Source organism: Herpailurus yagouaroundi, unplaced genomic scaffold (assembly GCF_014898765.1).
Source record: "Herpailurus yagouaroundi ecotype Mexico unplaced genomic scaffold, PumYag 160, whole genome shotgun sequence".
NCBI classification, from domain to species: domain Eukaryota; kingdom Metazoa; phylum Chordata; class Mammalia; order Carnivora; family Felidae; genus Herpailurus; species Herpailurus yagouaroundi.
Window position 1 is genome coordinate 33,618,039 of NW_024412401.1, and position 24,603 is coordinate 33,642,641.

Sequence of the window (24,603 nt, forward strand, 5' to 3'; positions counted from 1 at the left end):
AGACAGTCCTGAAGGACAGCCAGAAGTTTAAATGGGGTGAGGAAGGGCATGCCGGGAGGGGAACCCATAAGCAAAAGCATGCACAGAAGTGCAGGCATCTCCAGAGCCCGGTCTGTGAGGAGCCCAGCCTAGAAACTGGACTAATGGGAAGGCTCCTGGGAGCAGCTGCTGCACAGCCTCGGATCCTCCAGGTCAGGTAGATGAGGACCCTGCACCTGCTTTGTGGGGGAAGAACAGCACGTCACGTTCAGGGCTAGGAGCTGGAAAGATGGCAGGGCCTGTAGAGGCTGAGCATCCAGGTGTCTGGCCTTGGAAGGGCGCCTGGACCCCGCTGAGGCTGTGCCAGGTCACCGGCAGATGGGAACGCCTGGCAGCCCGGCGAGCAGGGGTACATAACCAGGTCCTTCCTAATGGAGTCACATCCTTGGCTTTCTGGGAATCCAAGTGGCTGGAGAGGGGTCACCTGGGAATGAGGACATGGCAGCAGGGAAACAGGCACGTGGCTCTAATGGCAGAAATGATGGTATCTTTTCCCTTCTGACAGGAGAAGAGTGTGGGGCAGACGTGCCTGCCTTCCCTTTAGAACATTAGAACTGAAAGAGCTCTTGGAAACTGGCCCAAGAACCCCATTTTACAGATGAGAAAACATTTTACAGGTAAGGACAAGGGAGAAAAGGGGGCTTACTGAAAGCCCCCAAATAAGTCAGGGGCAGAGCCAGGAACAAGGTCCAGGTCAGACTCATAATCCAGGGCTGTAGACATTTTGAAGCCAAAAATACCATATGTGTTAAGGCACACAGAAGGCAGAATGGAGAAGCGTTTCTGGGAAGAGAAGGGCCGATGAGTGTCAGATGATTGGGACAACTGGAGGATACTGGAAACAGACAAACTAAATCTGGCACTCAGGAAGCAACCGGAAATGGAACAGTGATGCAGGTATAGGGAGGGAGTAAATGCTAGAGAAACAGAATGTTTTCGTCAAACCAAACAGTGAAAAAAGGATGGACAGAGACAAAGAAAAACTCTGAGGTTCAGGGGAAGAAAATTCAAGGCGTTTTAGCTAAATGACCTCAGTCTTCTCAGCAGGAGGTGAGGCCAAATGCAGGCCCCAAGTCTCTGTGGGGAGACTGGACTAGAGGGCTGTGGTCAAGATTCACAAGGGGAACCGAGTCCACGGCTCCAAGAGAAGCTCAGGGGCTTGGACTTTGCTGCATCTGTGATCTGTGACCCGAGCCCGTGACAATGCCCGCCAGCCTGGGAGACGCAGCAGAGGAAACAGATGGACCTGCGTGTTGAGGGGAGACCAGGGGACAGTCATGGGGGAGAGAGCATCAAAGGGCAAGTGAGGACACAGGCGAGATGGCTGAGGCTTCACCAGGCCTCGAGAGGGGAGAACGAGGCAGGAGGGGATCCTTAAGGGACAAGGCCAGACGCAGAGGGACCAGAAAGATGGAATTAAGGGAAGTGATCATGGAATGGGAGCAACAGAATTCCAGCTCTTGGAGTGATCAGGTGGTGACAGGACCCAAGCGAATCTGCGTGAGGTCTACCCAAGTGAATTTGCAATGCAAGGAAACAGCGTCCAGGACATTTACAAAGGAAGGCAACTTGAATTGCCAGGTTGCCCAAGGAAAGAGAAAAGCTGAGATACCGGGGCGAGGTCAGAAGGCAGGGCACTGGGTGGCTCAACCTCAAAGACAACAGAACTGGACAGGGAGGAGAAAGAGAAAAGCTGGTCCACCCCTTGTCCAGGGTCCTGGCGGGTGGAATCTCTGGCTGGGAAATGGAGAAGGAATTGGGTCTACTAACTCCAGGTGGTAGCTGGAGTGTTCATGGCAACAGTCAAGGAGGTGAGGGGATGGGCTGTCGGTAATCAGGCAGTACTGAAGGGCGGAGGGGCATCTGCCCAGGAAGACACCGCAGCTGGGATATAACTGCATCATCTTGGACTCGGCAGCCTCATACACACATTCTCAGGTGCACCCAATCCCTAGGCACTGATTCTGAGCACCTTAGCCTCAATTGTCACATATGGCCCCCAAGGAGTATCTTAACAGGTGTCTTTAGGTAGAAAAGGTTAGCCATGTACACTCAAACATCTCCTGTCAGGGAACTCACCCTTTCATATGCTGTCTAAAACAGCACCGTCTCTTATTCGGTCTATCTGCTTACTCTATTTTCTTTTTCTTTTTTTAAAAAAATTTTTTTCAACGTTTATTTATTTATTTTTGGGACAGAGAGAGACAGAGCATGAACGGGGGAGGGGCAGAGAGAGAGGGAGACACAGAATCGGAAACAGGCTCCAGGCTCCGAGCCATCAGCCCAGAGCCTGACGCGGGGCTCGAACTCCCGGACCGCGAGATCGTGACCTGGCTGAAGTCGGACGCTTAACCGACTGCGCCACCCAGGTGTCCCTATTTTCTTTTTCTTAACACTCATTACCATCTGTCATCTATGTGTTCATACTTTATCTACAGTGCTTAAAACAGGGCCCAGTGCATAACTGATGCCTGATGAATATATATGTTTTTTACTCAATTATAATTAATATCCAGTGATATAATAGTTTTGGGAACACAATGATTCAACAATTCTGTACTTTTTTTTAATGTTTCTTTGACAGTGAGACAGCGAGAGCTGAGAAGGGAAAGAGAGAGGGAGAGAGGGAGAGAGAGAATCCCAAGCAGACTCCACACTGTCAGCGCAGAGCCCGATGCAGGGTTCGAACTCACAAACTGTGAGATCATGGCCTGAGCCGAGATCAAGGGTTGGACACTTAACCAACTGAGCCACCCAGGTGCCCCAACAACTCTATACATTTCTCAGTGCTCATCGAGATACCTGTGCTCTCAATCCCCTTCATTTCACCCACCCCCCCACCCACCTCAATAAATATTTTTAGATTACCGAATAATTTATCTTTGAAACCCAAAGCCAGATTTTGTTGGGTAAGGAGACTGAAGTCATTCCTGCTTTTGAAAAGAGTGGTTCTGAGCTACATCAGATTCACTCCCTCTAGCACCCCCACTGTGGACAGGTCTGTCTCAGGCAAAGCAAGGGAAGTCTTTGCTGACCTAATACAACCTCCTGGAGCCTGCAAGATGGTTGTCTAGCAGTGCCAAGATCTGCTCCGACCGGCCCCCTGCACCCACTAAGCCTGGCTGGGATTCAGTGTGTTCACAGCACCCGCTCCCTCCACCCAGCAAGAGTCCACAAGAAGATGCTGCTGCAGTCTCTCTGCCAGTTAAAAATGAAAGCATCATTAAAATAATTTCTAGAATGGTATCTCTTCTGCTTTCTACCTACTTGAGAAATGTGCCCATATTGCATCCCAATGCTTGGAAATGTTTCCCGAATGCATTCCCCTGCACAACAGGGACGGTTCTTTCTCTTCCTCTCCCGGTTATTGGCCCCCTCAAGGGGGGGCTGGAGGGGGGGCATATGGATGAATTTCACACGGGTGCCATCACCACCACCCCAACAATCGTGACTGCAACAACACTGCAGCCTAACTCCTATTTTTCTCTACCAACCTCTAGCAACTGTGAATCTGCAATTAGCATGAAAACCAGCGTGTCCCGAAACGAATCAAAGAAATACATACCGCAACCTGGGAAGAGTCGAGGAACTGGAGGCCAAAGTAATCTGTTTCCACGAGGTCCAAGTGGTACACGATCTGATCAAACAAATCCTGGCCTTTGGCATGTTTCTGGAAGGCAATTGGGTAGATGAAGATTTAGGATGTGACAGCCGGATAAGAACAAAATGTTTTAGAGAGAAAAAAACCAAAATTACTTTTCTCTCTATGCTGCATACATGTATATGTCACAGTACATAAATTTTTAAAAATTTAATTATTTTCATTGCAATGGAAACCCATTACTAAATCTCATTACTCATAATGGAAACAAAACAAAATACCAACTAGCAACTTTGTAGGATGAATAGGGAACCAAAGCCTTATTATGAAAACTGGTAAGTGAAGGGAAAAAAGTCAAGCATTGATCTGGCCTTTAGCTACAGCCCTTGGTAACCAAAGAGTAGATGATGGGATATACAAACATTAACTCAAAATATCAGATCAAAGACCTAAATGCAAGAGCTAAAACTATAAAACTCTCAAAACAGAGGCACAAATCTTCATGACCTTGGATTAGGCAATGATTTCATAGATATGACACCACAAGCACAAGCAATAAAAATAAATAATATAATAAAATAAAATAAACCAGAGGTGCCTAGCTGGCTCAGTCAGTAGACCATGTGAATCTTGATCTCGGGGTTGTGTGTTTGAGCCCCATGTTGGGCATGGAATCTACTTAAATTAAAAAACAAAACAAAGGAAACAAACAAACACAAAAAACCCACAATAAACCAGGCAGGCATCATCAGCAGAACGTAAAACTTTTGGGGCACCCAGGTGGCTCAGTCAGTTGAGCGTCCAACTTCAGCTCAGATTATGATCTCACAGTTTATGAGTTTGAGCCCCACACTGGGCTCGTTTCTGTCAGCACAGAACAGGATTCGGAGCCTCTGTCCTCCCCACCTCCTCCACTTGCACTCTCTCTCTCAAAAATAAACATTTTTTTTTTAATGTAAAACTTTTGTGCTTCAAAGGACCAAGACATCAATAAAACACAAAGACAACCCAAAGTGGGAGAAAATTTTTACAAATCACATATCTGATAAGAGACTTCTATCTAGAATATATAAAGAACTATTACATCTCAATAATAAAAAATATATTCAATTAAAAATGAACACGGGATATATACACAGTTCTCCAAAGACATACAAAAATACCCGATAAGCACATGAAAAGATGCTCAATATCATTAGTCATTAGGGAAATGTAAATCAAAAGCACAATCCAGCACCATTTCATACCCACTAGGATGGCTGTAATAAAAAAGACAGATAATAACAAATCTTGGAGAAAGTGGAACCCTCATATACTGCTGACGGGAATGCAAAACTGTATAGCCATTTTGGGAAACAGTCTGGCATGTTCTCAAATAGTTAAACACAGAGCCACCATCTGACCCAGCAATTCCACCCCTAAGTATATATATCCCAGAGAAATGAAAACATTGCATTCATATGGAAATCTGTACCAAAATGTTCATAGCAGCATTAACCATAATAGCCCCAAAGTGGAAGCAACCCAAGTGTCTTTCAACTAACGCACAGATAAACATAATGTGGAAGAATCGTATCCACACAATGGAGTATTATTTGACCACGAAAAGGAGTAAAGCCCGGATACATACTACAACATGGGTGGACTTTGAAAACATTATAGTAAGTGAAAGAAGCCAGTTACAAAGGACCACATATTACACGAAATGTCCAGAACAGGGAAAGCTGGAGACTGAAATCAGATTAGTGGTTTGCTTAGGGCTGCAGTATTTGTGGTGTGACAGCCAAGGTGAGCACGGTTTTATGGGGGTAAATGAAATGTTCTAAAATGGATCACGGTGACAGACGCACAACTCTATGAACATACTAAGAGCCACTGAATTGTACCCTTGGGGTAAGTGAATTATATGGCACGTGCATCTTAATAAAGGTATTAAAAATAGCAAATGGGCAGAATTTCTCTTTTTAGTAGTATACCAACAACAAAATGAAGAAGGGGTAACAGACTTGCAATATCACAATTTTTCAACTTCTAGAATGGTAGGCACTAGCATTGGGCACCGGGGGCTACCAACATCACAGGAGGAGACGACCAGCCACTGTGTACCCCCCGATGAAGAACACCCCACCACCCAAGACATAATTTTGCTCCCCAGGCTTCTCTCTCTGCAGGGAAAAACTATCAAGACTGGGACTAATACAACCACTAGATCCAACTGCCAACTTGGAGGAAATGCAGAGGAATGTTCTCAACTACATGGGACTGCAATCATCAAGATCCAGCCAGTGGGAAATTCTGGAAACTCCTCAGGACAAACAACACAGTTTCTTCAACAAACAGAATACAGGGAAGTGGAGAGATCGAGGGGCACCTAGAGATGAAAAAAAGATTTAAAAGACCCTTTTACAAAAAGGCAAAACTAAAAGCATGCGGTGTGTACGATACATATTTGGGGGATAAAACATGAAAAGAGGGTGGGTGGGGCACCTGAGTGGCTCAGGTGGTTAAGCATCCGACTTCACTCAGGTCATGATCTCAGGGTTCGTGGGTTCAAGCCCCGTGTCGGGCTCTGTGCTGACGGCGTGGAGCCTGGAGCCTGCTTCGGATTCTGTGTCTCCCTCGCTCTCTGCCCCTCCCTGGCTCACGCTCTGTCTCTCTCTCTCAAAAATGAATAAACATTAAAAAAGAAATTAAGAAAAAACACGAAAAGAGGGTAAAGAAGTGGTTACGATAAGCAATAAAGTCAGGGTAATTGCTGGTCTCGGGGTGTAGAGAATTTGTGCCTGGGAGAGGGCACACCACGGACTTCCAGCAGGCTGGCAAGGTCCCAGCTCTTGACTTGGGGGGTGGTCCAGGGGTGTCTGCCTTCCCATAATTCATTAGACTACACCTCTGTTTCACTGATTTGTCTGTGTCTGTGCTATAGGAAACAGCGGTAACAGAAAGTAAAAACAAAAACTCAAAACTACAGCACTGGCTTCCAACCGTCAGACTCTTCGCTTCCTGGAAATACTCCTTGAAGGCAACGACCCAAGAGCAGCAGAAGGCTCCATGTGCAGAGATGGTCTCTATAGCATTATTTAACTGGAGAAATAAAGCTGGGGGTGGGGAGGCAAAAATAAGAAATAACCCAAACTCCAGGCACAGGGCTGGACACATCCATGGAGCCGAACCTAACAACACTCCAGAATACTGCTGGGCTTTCAGGACAGACACTTATAAACATGAGACAGAAATAAGGAAAATTCTTACATCAACATTAACTAAACAGACCACAAAGGAATAAGAAGCTGTGATTCTACGTTAAAAATATGTACGTGCTGTATGGACTGCTTGATAAAAAAAGGCTTGCAGAAACTTATAGAATAGCTGTGCTATTAGCTAATAGCTGGATGGACAAACGGATGATTTTCTTCCCAAGTATTCTTTAACACTGATCTTTTGGCAGTCGTTAGACAATAAATACAATTTTTTTTCTGCAAAAAAAAAAAAAAAATCACCACTCTGGCACTTTTCCTCTGGACGTATTCTTTCCTATTACTATCCAGCACTACTGGACTATGCAACGCCTATTATTACGGAGCCAATCCCTCATTAGTGGGTTTCCTAGTGGGACAGAACTAGTTAGTGTAGAGCTTTAGCAGCAGGATGTGGCAGACAGAATTGGGCTGGCAGGAAGCGAGAGCTCTATGCGCTAGTCCTAGATGCACTAGCTGTGACCTTAAGCAATTCATAATTTCCCAAAATCCATAGGACCATCCTGGACCGCTCCTGCAGCTACAAATCAGTCATGGTGCCCTGAATGGACAGGGTCACCCAAACTCAGCTGACCCCAAATCCCACCTGCTTCCCACCCGGCTCTCTCTATTTTGGTTCAACGGCTTACCATCCAGGTATGTCATTTTAATACTCACAGAGTATGAACTGAAAAAACACAGTTCCACACACGTAAAAGAAGGGCAGTTAGTCCAAGTTTCTCTCTAAGTCATTCCAACTCTTACTTTCCTGATGTCTTTCTAAAACAGCTCTTAATTTAGAAGGAGCTCAAGGCGAGGGGCATCTGGGTGGCTCAGTTGGTTAAGCGTCTGACTCGTGATTTCTACTCAGGTCATGATCTCACAGTTCATGAGTTCGCACCCCGAGTGGGCCTCCATGCTGAGAGTGTGAGGGCTTCTTCGGATTCTCTCTCTCTCCCTCTCTCTCTGCCTCTCCCGGGCTCACGCTTTCCCCCCCTCTCAAAAATAAATAAATAAACTTAAAACAACAACAACAGCTAGAAGGAGTTCAAGGTGGAGGTTGGAAAAAAGAACCTTTCTAGGGCCAGCCAGTCCCTTCTGCCATGTCAGACTGGCTCCTGTATCGGCCAACCCTCCCTCACCTGGACTTGGAGGTAGGTGGCAGACACAGCAGCGTCTGGAGGATAGGAAATACCATGTTTACTCACCTGTAAACACCTTCCCCCACTCACCTCCCCAACCCCTTATGCTCTTTAGTCCCCAGTGGCCCTTTCCAGCTCTAAGAAGAATCTGGTGAAATTATGAGGGCTGGAATAGAGGGGTCCTCCAACCAGAGGTCCCAGTGAGTAAAAGGTCAGACAAAGAGAGAGAGTCTAGGCCACAGCACCCGAACCCACCACCTCTTGCTCCTCCCAGCCCGGGGACACAAAGTGTCCACTCACAGCTGAGAAGACTCCAGGTAACTCACCTGTCCTGCCAGCCAGGACAATGCACCTTGGGCAGCCCCCAGAAGCCCATGAACTGTCATCTCAGGCTTAGCCCAAACAGCCTTTCTTTCCTCAGCCTCTTCAGCCCTAGCTCACCGCCCCCCCCCAACCCAGGGCAGTAAGTGCCCCCTCCTCTGTTCCCGCAAGCAAGCACATGCCTTTATTACACACACACACACTTATCACCCTGCACCGAGGCTGCCTTTATTCCTGTCTTACTCCTACATCAGGCTGTGGGCAGGGACCAGCTGTGTTCATCTGAGTACCACCTCTCCTTCTCGCCATCCCCCAAGCACATCCCAGGCCGGCACAGAGCAGGTGCTCCGTAAACATCTGTTTGCTGCATAGCTGGCTGGCTGGCTCGGCCAGCTGGGGGATGCGTGGGGTTCCGGAGCCAAGAAACACATCTTCTGGATGGACCGTGCTAAAACACGAACAACAGACAGATACTTCACGAGCAGCAGGCCTAAATAGAACACACTCATTAAAATCTTTTCAAATTAAGTATTCCATGAACAAGGGCCTAGGGAGCCGTGCTGCACTTCCAAGGCCATTTACCCAAACACGATTTTGTGGCTATTATGTGAAGTGCTGTCTAGTGGTTACAACAGGAGATCCATTAATGTGACGAGACAGGAAGCTGCTCCTGGTTGCCTCCGAACTAGGTCTCCCCCTCTGTGATGAATCCATTCATTCATTCAACAAATATTTACCAACTGCTCATCAAGTGCCAGCCACTATTCTAGGTGCTGGGGTACACCAGGGTCACAAAGTCTGGAAGCAAATAGCTACAGAAAGTACTCAGCGAGTAAGCCATTCTTGGGGAGCAAAGTCATCCAAATCAGCTTGATGCCTCCTCTCTCCCGGCCTTCTTAAGTAGAATACACTGAGTGTAAAACCTTACTCAGTCCAGATCACTATTCTGGAATTTGGCGACGCTCCTACTTCAAGACACGTATGGCAGGCTGTCCCCAAACACACGTAGAAGCTCTACCCCTGAGTTCTTGCCACCAGGTCATGTAGCCCTCTCTCCACCCATCTCAACACATCACTTCTCACCAGGACCAGCAACCAGTGGTTTTGAGTCAGTATGTCTCTCTCTGGAGCAGCAACTTCTGATCAGACAGGAGCTAAAAATAACCAAGCTCATTAACATCATGTGTAAAGTAAGAGTACACAGTTCTCAGCTAAACACTGGGTCAGGCAGGCAACCAGCAGGGAAAGGTATGAACATCATGAGATCTTTGCTGGCCAGTCAGAGGTTCTTATTTTGTTTATTTACTGGTTGCCAGCCGTACTCCTGATAAGGAAGACTCCTGGACAGCTGATGTCTTAACTGTCTCCCCAAATAAATTAACCATCCTGACTCTCTTAGATAAGACGCAACCGACAATATCTTACTGCAACCTGACCCAAGTGCAATGTAACAGGTCGACTGTGGCCCTGAAAGAACAAAGATAGAAGACAATCCAACTGGGGGTGGCTGGGAGGCTCCGTCAGTTAAGTGTCTGACTTCAGCTCAGATCATGATCTCATGGCTCGTGAGTTCGAGCCCCACATCGGGCTCTGTGCACACAGCTCAGAGCCTACAGCCTGCTTCGGATTCTGTGTCTCCCTCTCTCTCTGCCCCTTTCACACACACACTCTCTCTCTCTCTCTCTCTCTCTCAAAAATAAATAAACATTAAAAAAATAAAAAATAAAAATAAAAAAAGGCAACCCATCCAAATCTCATTAGTCTCAACAGCATAAGAAGATGCCAGGTGTCCCAGGTAGGTTAAAAGGAGGAGATGAGCTGCGTGCCCGTCAAGTGTATACACGTTGGCTGTGAACTAAAATGGAAAAGCAGGACACCTGGGCAGTGTAAGGATTTTAGGAGCCTTCTCTTTGCTGGCACATGAGGCTCCCCTCTGTCCACCTGCTCCACCTCTGTTAGACAGCAGGCCCCTCTGCATCTGTCTTCAGAAGGGCTCTGTCTTTCCTCTCCATCACGGCTCAGGCTACACCGCCTGGTATCTGGACCACAGCAAGCGCCCCTATGAAAGCCCATCTTTCTCGTGTTTGCCAGAATGCATTGCACACAACACAGCCCTCATCTCAGTCACTATTCTGTACAAAAACATGTGCCAGAGGATGAAATGCAGGCTCCTCGGCCTGGTGTCAGAGACTCTGCACAATCAATACTGCCCAACACCACCCGTCTTATCTCCCTGGGCCCCACATGCCTCCTGGGCTCCAATCAAACATATTCTCCTAACACAACGCCCACCCAACGTATGCAGCAGGCCTCACCCCTATGGCTTTTCCCAGGTGCCCTCCTCCTACATCCCTGCTTCTATCCCCACTGGCAGCAAGCCCATCCCCACAGCTACGCTGAAGTCACAATGGTCATTACTAAACTTCTTGTTGGCAACACCCCATCCAGTTCATTTTGCTTCTCCATCACCGGACATTCTGAAGCTCAAGAAACAAATGCTGATGCAGATGGATTAAGGAGAATCCTTAGTTCCCACAACAGTCTTCAAATGACCGACTTTTCGGAAGCCTGATCTTCCTGGTCCATTTCCGCTGGCAATTCTCTCCAGCCGGCTGGGATGTGGGTCTGCAGAGCCCTGGTACTACCATCTCTCCTTCCAGACACCCTGTCTGCTCTAATGCGCTGGTGTTTTCGAAACCATACCACACTGTGCTATGCCTTACGTAAACAAAATACTGTCAAGTTCTGCATTTTTATATATGGGCTAAAAAATAAACCAAAATGATTGTGGTGATAGTTTCTTTCTTTTTTTTTTTTAATTTTTTTTAATGTTTATTTATTTCTGAGACAGAGAGAGACAGAGCATGAGTAGGGGAGGGGCAGAAAGAGAGGGAGACACAGAATCAGAAGCAGGCTCCAGGCTCTGAGCTGTCAGCACAGAGCCCGACGTGGGGCTCGAACTCACAGACCGCGAGATCATGACCCAGGCTGAAGTCGGACGCGTAACCAACTGAGCCACTCAGGCGCCCCAGATAGTTTCTAAACCTGAGTGCAAACTTTTACATCCATTCATGTAAATGTCATCTTATTTAAACTGGCCCATGACATATCCCGTCAAGAACATTAGAAGTCCTGGACTATTATCCCATGCATCAGTTCCCGATCTCAGTTTTACAACATGTGGGAAGTGCAATGCAGGCAGAGGGTGAGGGGTACACGTGGCCAGTGGGGGTGGTGTCTTTCACGAGTTGTATGTTATGAAAGGTTCCCCTCTGATGGTGGCCTCAACCCAGTTATGAACACACAGTGTGACCATGCCCTCAGACTCTTAGAGCCAAACATGTTGGATTAGAACCCAGCTCTATCTCTTTTCTAGCAATATGACCATGACCTTAGCAACCGCACTGAGTCTCAGTTTCATCTGAAAAATAGGGTACTCTTACCTGCACTGTCAACCTTGCTAAGTCATTGTATTAATAAAAAAGCAAGAGAGGCACCTGGCTGGCTCAGTTTGTAGACTGTGCATCTCTTGATCTTCAACATGGGTTGAAGCTCCATGTTGGGTGTGGAGCTTAAACAAACAAACAAAATAAAGTGAAATAAAAAAATAAGAGAGCAAGAAAACAAATGGTATCCTCTACACACAAAGGAATTATTATTTTCACCCAAACCTCCTTTCTCTCACTTGTCCACAGGAATGACACAATGTGTTTTGTGCCAAATAACAAAAATCAAACTTCAGGGAGTCCATGATCTATAGCAGTTTAGTAATCCCCTTTAAAGAAAAGCTGAGACAAGGGACACCTGGGTGGTTCAGTCGGTTAAGCGTCTGACTTCGGCTCAGGTCATGATCTCACAGCTCGTGAGTTCGAGCCCCACGTCATGCTCTGTGCTGACAGCTCAGAGCCTGGAGCCCGTTTCATGTTCTAGGTCTCCCTCTCTCTCTGCCCCTCCCCTGCTGATGCTGTCTCTCTCTGTCTCTCAAAAATAAATAAACATTAAAAAATTTTTTTTTTTTTTTTTTTTTTTTAAAGAAAAGCTGAGACAAGAGGCACCTGGGTAGCTCAGTCCACTGAGCATCCATCTCTTGATTTTGGCTCAGGTCATGATTCCAGGGCCCTGGGATCAAGCCCTGCATCGGGCTTGCGGTGGCAGTGCAAGAATCTGCTTGGGATTCTGTCTGTCTGTCTCTCCCCCACTCCCCCACCGCTTGTGCTCTCATAATAAATAAGTAAACTTTAAAAAAAAAAAAAAAAAGGAAAGAAAGAAAAGCTGAGACTAGTCTGGTTTGGAGGATTTCTGTAAACCCATGTCAGTCCCTAGAAATCAATTCCTTCCTTTCCAAGTTCTTAAATACCCCAAGTCTGAGTAGCTCTCAGAACTCCACCTGGTCTCCACAGTACTTCCTGGCCAGCAGTTCCCAGAAGGCACCTGCCTCAAGGTCTGTTTCAACTGTTTCCAGGAAGTACTAATTTCATGGTTAGTTACCAGCTCTGGTCCCCCTTCCTCACAACTTGATAACTCACTAATTTTCTATATTCTTAGTGAGAAACTCGCTCTCTATTTTACACACTTACACACACACAGCCCAGGAGTCTCTATCCCCATTGCCAACACCGCTAAGCCATTAAGAACAAATAGAAATTGGTTTACTCCAGGATATCTGAAATTACTATGAGAATTTACCAAATAAATATCTGAAATTTTCACTGGTGAGTGAGAAATACCATCTCAGCCATCAGCAGGATTTGGGGACTCATAACAGTATCCATAATCTGGAGGATTTAAGGCCAGGCTGTCCAGCTTATAAATTCTACCTCCCAGTTGAAGAGCATTTCAATGTTTACCAAGGTTCCATGACCCCATTTTGCACAGAAAGAAACTGAGCCTCAGAGAAATTATGTGACCAAGTTCACACTGCTCCCAAGTGGCTGAACTAGAATCAGGATCCAGCCTTCCTGATTCTTAGGACAGAGTTCTTTCTACCTTACTCTGTTACTTCTCTACCCATTGGTCCCTGTGGGTCCAAACACATGGAACATGTCTGGCAAATAAGAAATATTTCTTAAACCCAATTCACCACACAGACACGGAGAGCCTACTTCATGCATGGCCTGGGCTAGACTGGGGTTCAAAGCCAATGCAAACAGACCTCATGGTAGGGAGGTGATTCCTAATTTGTGGGCAGGCAAGTTGTGGCAGGATGCAAAGTACATTATTTGCTCACAAACTAACACAGAAGCCAAGACATTCTATGGAGGGGGACATCAACAGTCTGGGCAGCTCCTGGAAATTCAATTCTGGTAAAACAGAGCACACTGATACTAATTTCCCGACTCGCCTGGCTAACAATCTCTTGGAAATCAGAGGAAACAACAAAACCAACCGCCCTTAATTTTGATCAACAAGGAAGGAAGAATAGTCTTAGAAGAAAGTGCCCTCTTGGTTTGTGAGGCACTGAACCAAGGCACTACTGATCAGCTGCATCGAGAACCAGGGTTCTCCTTCCACCTTGCGCAAGGGGCTCTCGGTGTGCAGCCTGAGGACTGGGCAGGCAGATTACCGGTCTTACCATCTCACCACAGAACACAGCCACAGCCACACTGACTGCATGTAATGGACAGACAAATTTAAAACAGACTGTGGGGGCACCTGGGTTGAGCCTCTGACTCGTGATTTCGGCTCAGGTCATGATCCCAGGGCTGTGGGATCGAGCCCCATGTCAGGCACAATGCTGAGCATGGAGCCTGCTTTGGATTCTCTCTCTCTCTCTCTCTCTCTCTCCCCCACACACACTCTCACACTCTTTAAAATTAAAAACAAAAATGCACAAACTGTGTGTTGCATTATTGATTTAACTATTGATCAGCCTCTGCTTCTGGTTGAGAACCATCTTCGGGCCAAGCAGCAGAGTTTCAAAGCATTCATTTGTTCCTTTAATACCACCTCTCTCACAGGGCTGCCATGAAAATGACCCCATGGGCCATGATCCAATGAACCTTCTTTCAATCAGTGTAGAAGAACTAACATCTAGTGACATCAATTTGTCTCCCTATGGCTCCTTCCAAGCATTGCCTAACACATGGGATTCAACAGTTAGTTTAAGGGATGGTTTCCCATTTATTCCTTAAGATGCTGAATGAAGTCGAAACACCTAAAGCTACTTGATCCTGACTGCTGAAAACTGGTTTCGACCAACACTTCAAATGCTATGTTTCCAACTCTCAGTAAGAAACATCAGAGACAGCACATGTTGAATACTCGTTGATTTTCAGTGATATTGCTACCCAGCAAATTGTAGTATGCTATTCCTGCTGGCAGGGACACTAACAGAGCATCAGACAACCTCCCTCACACAAAGATCCACTGGAAAAATTGCTCTTAAAAGTTTTATGGGTGCCTGGGTGGCTCAGTCGGTTAAGCGTCCAACTTCGGCTCAGGTCATGATCTTACCGTTCATGGGTTCGAGCCCCATATTGGGCTCTGTGCTGACAGCTCAGAGCCTGAAGCCTGCTTCAGATTCTATGTCTTCCTCTCTCTCTGCCCCTCCCCCACTGGTGCTCTGCCTTGTCTCTCAAAAATTAATAATAAACATTAAAAAAAAAAGGTTTTAGGTTGGGAGGGCCTCTCCATGTCACCTTCATTATTAGGCCAGGTGAGTCATATACCCTATTATGGTGCTCTCTGCCCAACTTGAGTCCACTCCAATCCTGAGTGAATGGGAACAGGGGACAGGAGACTGACTTGGATGACCTGAATGGGCAGGTACCTTCCACTCCAGTGGTCTCTCTCTTCCATCAAAAGACAAGCAAATACACAGGAAACCCAAAAGGTCTCAGGTGCCAAGTACCTATGGTGTTAGTTTTAGTGGGGTTTTTAGTTTGTTTGGGGTTTTTGTTTTTGTTTGTTTGTTTGTTTCTTTGGTTTTAAACTGTGGTGCTTACAAAAATGGTGGCAAGGTCTTTGTCCTCTTCCTTCAGTCTGGAAGAACCTGGCAGTGCTTCAGCCCAACAGAATATGGTGTTAATAACATTTTGTGATTTCCAAGGTGAGGTGACCATTGCCTTGGGATGCTTCTCTACGGGTACAGTAAAAAGTCCAACTACCCTGAGACTGCCAGGCTGAGGAAGCAGCAGGCAGATGTTCTAGTCAACTGTCCCAGCTGAGCCCAGCCAAAGTGCCAGACATGTAAGCACAGTCGTCTTGGACCCTCCACACCAGCCCATCTTCCAACAGAGTACTCCTGGTGACCCTGGTTGATACCATGAGCAGCAGAATAATCTCCCAGGTGAGCCCCCCTCAAATTCTTGACCAAGAGAATCCTGCTCGTCATTGTTAGCCACTAAGCATAAGTGGAAGAGTCTGTTATGCAACAATAGTTAACCGGAGTGAAAATCATACACATATACAGATACAGCAGGTGTTCATGGCATATGTATGTGCATATAAAAGCTTTTTGCAACTTTAAAAAATGTTTCTTAGGAAATCTCCACATTGTGATGCTAACTTAAGGTATCACCTGCTTAGAGATAAGGAAGTAGAATAATAAATATATTCATTCTAAAAAAAAAAAGAATAAACAAATCAAAAAACTATTCTTTGCACTCACTCTGCTTGGCAGAAAGATTAAAACTGAGCGTTGGAATACCTAAGGCTGCCTTACTCTACACTGACCAACTACATATTAAGAACTCAATAAATTGCACCAAAAAGAAGGGAGAGGACTGTTATGGATTAGAAGAGACTTAAGAGACATTATTTACTAAATGCAGGAATCGCCATTAAGCAATCACCATTCAGTTTGCGGAGTATGATAATGGTATCATGGATACACACATACACACGCACATGTGTGTATTTTACATAAGAGATATACTCACTTAAGTAGAACAGGCTATATGTTCACTTGTCTGGGAGTTGCTCTAAAATACTCCAGAAAAAGAATAATAAATGGGTGTTGTGTACAGGAGTTTTCATCATACTGTTCTACTTCACGTATTCAAAAATTCCCATAAAAACTTGAAGCTCACAAACTGCAAAGGAGTGAGGGGATGGAGGGTGTCAACACAGCCTGGCCTGAGCCCTGCCTTTGAGAATCCAAGTCTACATGCTCAGGGTGAAGACAGTGTGGGATGCAAAAGAGAAAAACTGCTCCAAGACGATAGCAACTAATTTTCTCCTATGACAGTAAAACAAAATATAGTATACAGGTTTCTGTCAGGATCCAACTCCGCACCTATCTATGGACCTTAAGTCCCATTTCATCCCTGCCCCCAGTCCTCAGTGCAGCTTTTAAAGAGGGTGCTCTGGGGAGCCTGGGTGGCTCAGTGGGTTAAGCTTCTGACTTTGGCTCAGGTCATGATCTTTTGGTTTGTGAATTCGAGCCCCGTGTCGGGCTCTGTGCTGACAGCTCAGAGCTTCGAGCCTCCTATAGGTTCTGTGTCTCCCTCTCTCTCTGCCCCGCCCCCATGCTCTCTCAAAAATAAATAAACATTAAAATTTTTTTTTAAAAAGGGGGGATGCACTACTATAAGCTGGGTCTAGCTTCACAGACACAAATAACATGGTTTCATAGAAAGTAAGTATGTGTGACAACAAAAGCTACATCATTTATGCTTTGGACACCAAAGTTAACATTCTACCTTATGTAACTTTGTGGAATCAATGATTTTATCCCTTAGAACGTTTCTGAGGGATACAGGATTGATTTCTAACCTTGAACTAAAAAATGCCATCATCTGTGACCAAGCAGAGTAAAAGTATTTGATATAGAACAGACTACTCTCCCTGGTGGGCATCTGTAGATAGCCATAGTGAGCAGGTCTTGGTAAGGAGCCCTACTCAACATCCAAGTTACCAAGCAAGAACGTAGGAATGTTCTAGAAATCAGTGCATTCAAGTCCCTCATTTTACAGGTGGGGAAAAATGAGGCAAGAGGCAGGTCATGTTGCCAGGCAGCCAATGCAAAGCCAGGAATAGAATGTGAACCTTCTGACCCTGGGACCGATACAATTGTCTTGGGACAACCTTGACATGACATTATGGATGTCTATCTGAACAGGAAAGGAACAACAGGCAAGCCTAGCATTTCTGAAAGGTTAAGAACCAAATACGCAATACCGAAAAACCAGAAATCTCAGTGTTAAAAACTCCTCGACTATAAAAAGTGCTTGGTTTGGGGAAATATTTTTGGCTTTTTTAAATGGTGGTTCAGGAAAAAAAAAAAAAGACCCACAGGAGAAAGGAAAAAGAAAATGAAACAAATTTGTGCCTGACTAAACAGTAACATACAATTAAAATGATGGATGCCTTTGTGCCAGAGGTTGAGTTTGAAACAAGCTGCTGGAAGAAGGGCAGCCCTGAAAATAAATTGCCAAATTACTTTTTGCAGCCAGATTGCAGATTCCCCCGCCATGCAATTCTGAAAGCAAATAACTCCACATAAATAAATATGCAACAAATTCCCAGGGAAACCAGCCAAGAAACATGAAGAGAACTACCTTTGGGTGGACAACTGCCCCCATCCATCCTGTGATTTATGACCGCAACTCAATTTACAAAATAAATCGACACATGAAGCCGCCCTGAACTCCCTAGTCCCCTGGTGATCGTTTCCCTCTTCTCTGTGGAGCCCTTCACGGCTCTGAATGCAAACTTCCAGATGTCACAACACACCCCGTGATGCAGTGGCTGAAGGCACAGGCTCTGGGGTCAGCACGGGGGTCTGTCCCAGCTCAGGCTGAGTATGGTGTCAGGGAATTTCTTACCTGGTAAGGATGTTTAAGAATGAAATGAAATGGGGCTCCTGGGTGGCTCGGCTGGTTAAGCTTCTGATTCCAGCTCAGGTCATGAATTCGAGGTTCGTGAGTTTGAGCCCCACACTGGGCTCTCCCCTGTCAGCATGGAGCCTGCTTCGGATCCTCTGTCTCCCTCTCTCTCTGTCCCTCGCCTACTCGTTCTCTCTCTCTCTCTCAAAAATAAATAAACATCAAAAAAAAAATGAATGAAATGAAATGAAGATTAACAGGGCTTGCCCCACGGTTAGCCGATGATATGTGGAGTGTGTCACGGGCTGAACTGTGTCCTCTCAAATGTCATAAACCCCCAATCCTGCAGAATGTGGTCGTATTGGAAGAGAGAGTCATCAAACAGGTAATTAAGTTCAAATGAGTTCATTAGGGTGGGCCCTGCTCTTATCTGACTGGTATCTTACCAGTATCCTCATAAAGAGAGAGATGAGGGCCCCTGGGGGTTCAGTCAATAGAGCATCCCCTGGCTCTTGGTTTCGGCTCAGATTATGATCTCACAGTTTGTGCGTTCAGGCCCCGCATTGGGCTCTGTGCTGATAGCACAGAGCCTGCTTGGGATTCTCAGTCTCCCTCTCTCTCTCTGCCCCTTCCCCACTCATGCTGTGTCTGTCTCTATCAAAATAAATAAATGAATAAAACTTTAAAAAGAGAGAGAGAGAGAGAGAGAGAGAGAGAGAGAGAGATATGAGGTCGCACACAGAGACATCAGGGATGCCCGCGCACAGAGGGAAAAGACCACACGAAGACGGGGAGGAGAAAGGCAGCAAGAGGACGGCCGTCTATAAGCCCAGATCTCAGACTTCCAGAACTGGAGAAAATAAATGCGTCTGTTTAAGCCACGCAGTCTGTGGCACTTTGTTATGGCAGCCTGAGCAATCTAATACAGGGAGGCAACCGGTTTCCAGTCAGAATCAGGTTTGAATCTGGGCTCCACCACTCAACTACCGGCATGACCCCAACTAAGCCCCTTAGCCTTTTGGAGTCTGTTTCCTGTCTGTCAAACGGAGATGCCACAGCCCCGAGTGACGTGAGGAGAAGATGAAAACACACAGCAGAGCCAGGGCTATGCCCAGCACCTCAGCCTCTAAGCCCTGGGACTCAGAGCCACGGCACGGTCTTGGAGCCCAACTTCCTTGGGTCCCACACCTATAGCTGGTATTCTGTAAGTATGGACGATGAGCCCAACTAGCAAATTTGCCTACATTTTGAAACTTTAAGTGATCCCGCCAACTGCTAAGGCCTAGAACTTTGGGGCTCTTTACTTGGCCCTGTGTAAATGTACAATTTTCAAAAAAGTTAATGAGTGCAAAAGCACATAAGACTTTCAACCTTGTCTATGGTAAGCTTGGCAGTTAGAGACATAAAACTGTAACTGAGGCACCACATCCATTCATGTGATGGAGGAGTATACAAATAAAGTTGCCTTTTTATAGTTGGCCTTCGATTTTTCTTCTCAATCTCTCTCTTTTTTTTTTTTTTTTTTTTTTTTGGTGACTCAATAGTCTTAAAAAAAAATCTCCTGCAAGAAGAAGAAGGCAGAGAATGACACATTCAGATGGAGGAAAGGAGGGTGTGATGCTTACAGCCTGCAGCTTTGGATTTGTAAGGATGGCATTAACAAGATTATTTCCCTGAGGTATGTGGTTTGTGGTTAGTATGAACTCTCATAAGAATCTCGACTGTAAATTCGCCACCCAAAAAGTTAGCCTTTCATATCCATTAACTAAGAAAAATTTTTTTCCAATCCTTTATGTATTTTTAAAAGCAACCACAGAATACCCAGCCAGGTACAGGCATTAACTAGTATCACTGTGGAATGTTAATTTAAAATAGAGTATGCAAATAGGAAATTATTTACAGAACTTAACACCTAGGTACAAATATAGTAACTTCTTTAACTGCTATGGATTGGTCATAAGCTAACCCCAATTTTGCCCAGTTCAAGCAGAACTAATTCACCTGGAATGTCTTAACACACGAGATCCTAGTGCCTCAGGACTTCAAATCTACGTCGGAAGGTATTCCCATGAGACTGCCATTAAGCCAGGCATTGACACCCCGACCCACCACAACCCTCGGACCTTCTGAGAGACCAACAGAACGTTAAACCAGGAGGGAAATCTGCATGGGGTTACTTATGCAGGTACCACCCACACACAAGGCACTCTGAAGGATTCCTGCTGGAGGTGCACAGAATGAGGAACGGGAACAGAGCACAGACGTGGACTTCCACAAGAGTGAGGTGGACCATGAGCAATAGGGTGTGGATGGGGCAGTGACACACAGACCTAGCCAACTGCCACTCTATGCAAATTCAGATCTTCCCATATTTATTTTTATAAAAGCCTACAGATTTGAATTTTTAAATGTGAAATGTGGTGATTTTTAAAAGCCTTACATAGACACCTAGTTTACTTTTTTTTTTTGAGGGAGAGAGACAGAGACAGAACCCACGTGAGAGGAAGAGAGAATCTCAAGCAGGCTCCGTGCCCATTGAGAAGCCCGATACAGGGCTCGATCCCACGACCCTGGGATCATGACCTGAGCCAAAATCAAGACTCAGACATCCAACCGACTGAGCCACCCAGGTGCCTCTGGTCTACTTTTTAATTGAAGGGTGACATACATAGACAAAAGTGCACAGGTCAAACGTGTACAACTCAAGGAATTATCAGAAGTGAATGTACCTGTGCAACCACCATCCAGGTCAACAAACTGAATATTACCAGACTCCGAGAAGGCCCCATGTGCCTCTTTCCGAGTTCTACCCCTTCCTTCCATTCCACAGGTGGCACAGGTTTGTTTTGCCTGTTCTGAAGTTCATAGTAGTTGAATCACACAGCATGTACTGGTTTACAGCTGCAGAGGAGTGTGGAGATGGTAACCCTCCAATTCACAGACCTTGTATCTCTGAACAAAGACACACAGGTGGCACTTTACGACCCTAAGCGGAAGAGAAAGGAGACTGAAGTGGATTTACAGCAGAGAATGACTTGGAATCACGGAGCCCTCAAGGAGTCAGAGAGTCTGAGATAAGAAGGAGCCAGGCATGGGTGGAGTGGGATGGTCAAAGTCCCATAGGAGGGGAGGTTGTTCCTGGATCAAAGGGACGGCAAAAAGACAGGGACAAAAAAATAGGGGTGGTGGCAGGTGCCAGTGGGAGAAAGCCAGAGTTCAAGATTCATGGCCACCAGCAAGGCAGAAAGTAAGCAAACTGGGAGAGGCCACAGCCAGTGCCGGCTGGGACCAATGCCAGTGCCCAGAGATCCTGCATTTTCCCTAGGAGACCAGACTTCTCTGGAAAGAGAATTCACTGGATTCCTGAAAGGAGGAATCAACAATTTTAATCTACTCTTTCTTAAAAACAAACAAAAAAACACTTAAAAAAAAACCCTGTAAAAAAAGGCGGGGGGGAGGGGGGGACAGAGCATGGAGCCTGCTTCAGATTCTGTGTCTCCCTCGCTCTTTGCCCCTCCCCCATTTGCACTCTGTCTCTCAAAAATAAAAATCAACATTTTTCTAAAAAAAAAATAAAATAATAGGGGCGCCTGGGTGGCTCAGTTGGTTGGACGGCCGACTTCGGCTCAGGTCATGATCTTGAGGTCTGTGAGTTCAAGACCCGCATCGGGTTCCATGCTGACAGCTTGGAGCCTGGAGCCTGTTTCAGATTCTGTGTCTCCCTCGCTCTTTGCCCCTCCCCCATTTGCACTCTGTCTCTCAAAAATAAAAATCAACATTTTTCTAAAAAAAATAAAATAATAGGGGCGCCTGGGTGGCTCAGTTGGTTGGACGGCCGACTTCGGCTCAGGTCATGATCTTGAGGTCTGTGAGTTCAAGCCCCACATCGGGTTCCATGCTGACAGCTTGGAGCCTGGAGCCTGCTTCGAATTCTGTGTCTCCCTCTCTCTCTGCCCCTTCCCCATTCGCACTCTGTCTCTGTCTTTCAAAAATGAGTAAATGTTAAAAAACATTTTTTAATAAAATAAATGTTTTATTACAGACCATTTCAAACAGACACAAAACAGAACAGTGTAGTAAACACCTGTCACTTAGCTTTAAAATTATCAACATTCTGTATCCTTTTTATTCGTTCCTCCCCCCGCCCTCCATTAATTTTTTACGTGCCCTCCGTTAATTTTTTACACATCGTTTGTGGGGATCATGGTAAAAAATTTACTGACACTGAAATGCACAAATCTGTGCTGTTTCATTCTGACAGGTGGAAACGTGTGCAACACACCCCCTGGTACCATCAGCATATTCCCGTCTCCCAATAAAGTGCCCAGGTGCCCCTTCCCCGTCGATCCCAGTGGCCCTCTCCAGCACACCCCGCCGCCCCCCCGCCCCCGGAAGCCCCAGCTATTCCTATTTGTTTTCTCCACAGGCTAGTTTTGCCAGTTCTAGAACTGCATATACATGGAATCATATGCAGGGGGTATTTTTCTGTGGAAGGTTTGCTTCACCCCACGTGATGCATGGGAATACGAAAAGAGCAGTTTTAAAAGTCAGTTTGGGCCAAACCATACAGACACATCCTCATCACCTTCTCACACCATCTTATGTGGATAGCTAGAAGATAAACAACTGAGACTAAAAATAACCAATGCTGGGATTCGGAGCCATGAATTTCAATGGATTACTCAAGTCCTGCTTTCTTCCTTGGGTCTCATGTTCTAGATACCAGTTGCTGCATATTTTAGCAGTGACTCTCTCAGAGCTCTGACTGACAAGAGCTGACTTGCAATATACTCCATGAAGCAAGGTGTTTATCGCTATTTTTTTTCCTGTCTCCTGCCCTGGTTCTTCCTCCTTAAGCAAGAAAACAGGAGTAAAGCATGGAAAAACTGTGGAGTTTTCTGTGAACACAAAAGACACATCTTCTCACTAAACTGGCAGCTGCTTAAGGGAAAAGATGCATCTTTGACTCAGTCTTCTATCCACCCAGCCCCCTGCCTTGCTCTGTGTATACAGCAGGCACTCAACAAATGCCTATCTCTTCGTTATTTGTTCTTCCTTGAAAATGTCAACCCTGCCCAGATTTGGAAGGCGAAAGAGCAGAACCTTTTCCCATTTGTAAAAATACTGGCAGAAGAACAGGCACCTATGCTCAGAGACTCTGTGTGAGCTGAGAAAGTCACGTAATACAATCGGCCCAGCGCCTGGTAGAGGACAAGCATCTACAGATACGCAGACATCAGCTCCTGTTCTCTGTCCCGGCCTCCCAGCTGGCCCTGTCAGACATGAATTGCATTCAAACCCTTTCCAGACTCTTCCCAAGGCGTCTGATCTGGCCCCTCACACTGGCCTCATCTAAAACACAATCAGTAGTGGGGGTGCCTGGGTGGCTCAGTTGGTGGAGTGTCCGACTTTGGCTCAGGTCACGATCTCACGGTTTGTGAGTTCGAGCCCCGTGTTAGGCTCTGGGCTGACAGCTCAGAGCCTGGAGCCTGCTTTGGATTCTGTGTCTCTCTCTCTCTCTCTGCCCCTCCCATGCTCATGCTCTGTTTCTCAATAATAAATAAACGTTAAAACAAAAATTAAAAGCACAATCAGCAGTGAATCCAGGTTTTGCGGCACCTGAAAACTTATACCATTTGGGGGCACCTGGGTGGCTCTGTCGGTTGAGCATCTGACTTCAACTCAGGTCATGGTCTCATGTTCGTGAGTTCGAGCCCCACATCGGGCTCGCTGCTGTCAGCACAGAGCCCGCTTCAGATCCTCTGTCCCCCTGTCTCTCTGCCCCTCCACCGCTCTCACTTGCTCTCTCTCTCTCAAAACTTACACCATTTGGAGGTACTTTTTTTTAAAGAAAGAAAACACAAAAAATCTTACATTTGCAAACTATACAAAAAACCAAAGACCAAACCAACACAGTACTAGGACCCTCTCTATTGCTGCTCTGCCCCCAGGATTCTCAACCTCACCAACCTGCCACGCACAGAACACGGGGGCCCTATCTCAGCTTCTCCGTCAATCCTACTCCTCAACCCAGCCACCAAATCCACTGGATTCCAGGTCCTCAAACTCCACGGCACATGCCTCTCCTGCCCATGCCTAGCATCACCCGAAGTTAGACACACAGTGCAGGTAACAGCCTCTTAGCCTCACCGTCCACCTTTCATCACCCCCACAGAGCCAAACTCCACGAGTCCAGTGGGGTCAGTCTCCCTTCCTATCCCCCCTGCTTCTGGGCTTCAGACACATCCTCCTCCTGCCCTCCTTGGTGAGGCGGCCTTTCACGCTGCTCTTCCACCTGGACTGCCAATCCTCCACCATTCAATGTCAAAATCGACCCAACGGTCCCCTCCCCGGCAGCGCCCCCCCCCCCCCCCCCAAAAGAAAATCCACCTCTACACAACTTCCCCTGTCCAGCTACGATCGTGCCCGGTCTTTCTGCCTGGTACTATGGTTATCTGGGAAGCATAAGGAGGCGGCACAGAGCTCCAAAGAGTCAA

The 24,603-nt window shown here is 46.2% G+C and overlaps 1 protein-coding gene across 1 annotated transcript in view; it reads right to left on the minus strand.

The window, feature by feature from the left end:
* EPB41L4B (erythrocyte membrane protein band 4.1 like 4B) overlaps positions 1 to 24,603 on the minus strand; it is a 131,080-nt gene that overhangs the window by 86,812 nt on the left and 19,665 nt on the right. The window contains exon 4 of the mRNA XM_040481174.1: positions 3,605 to 3,709. Coding sequence (XP_040337108.1) covers positions 3,605 to 3,709 — 105 coding nt within the window. The remainder of the gene's footprint in view (positions 1 to 3,604; positions 3,710 to 24,603) is intronic.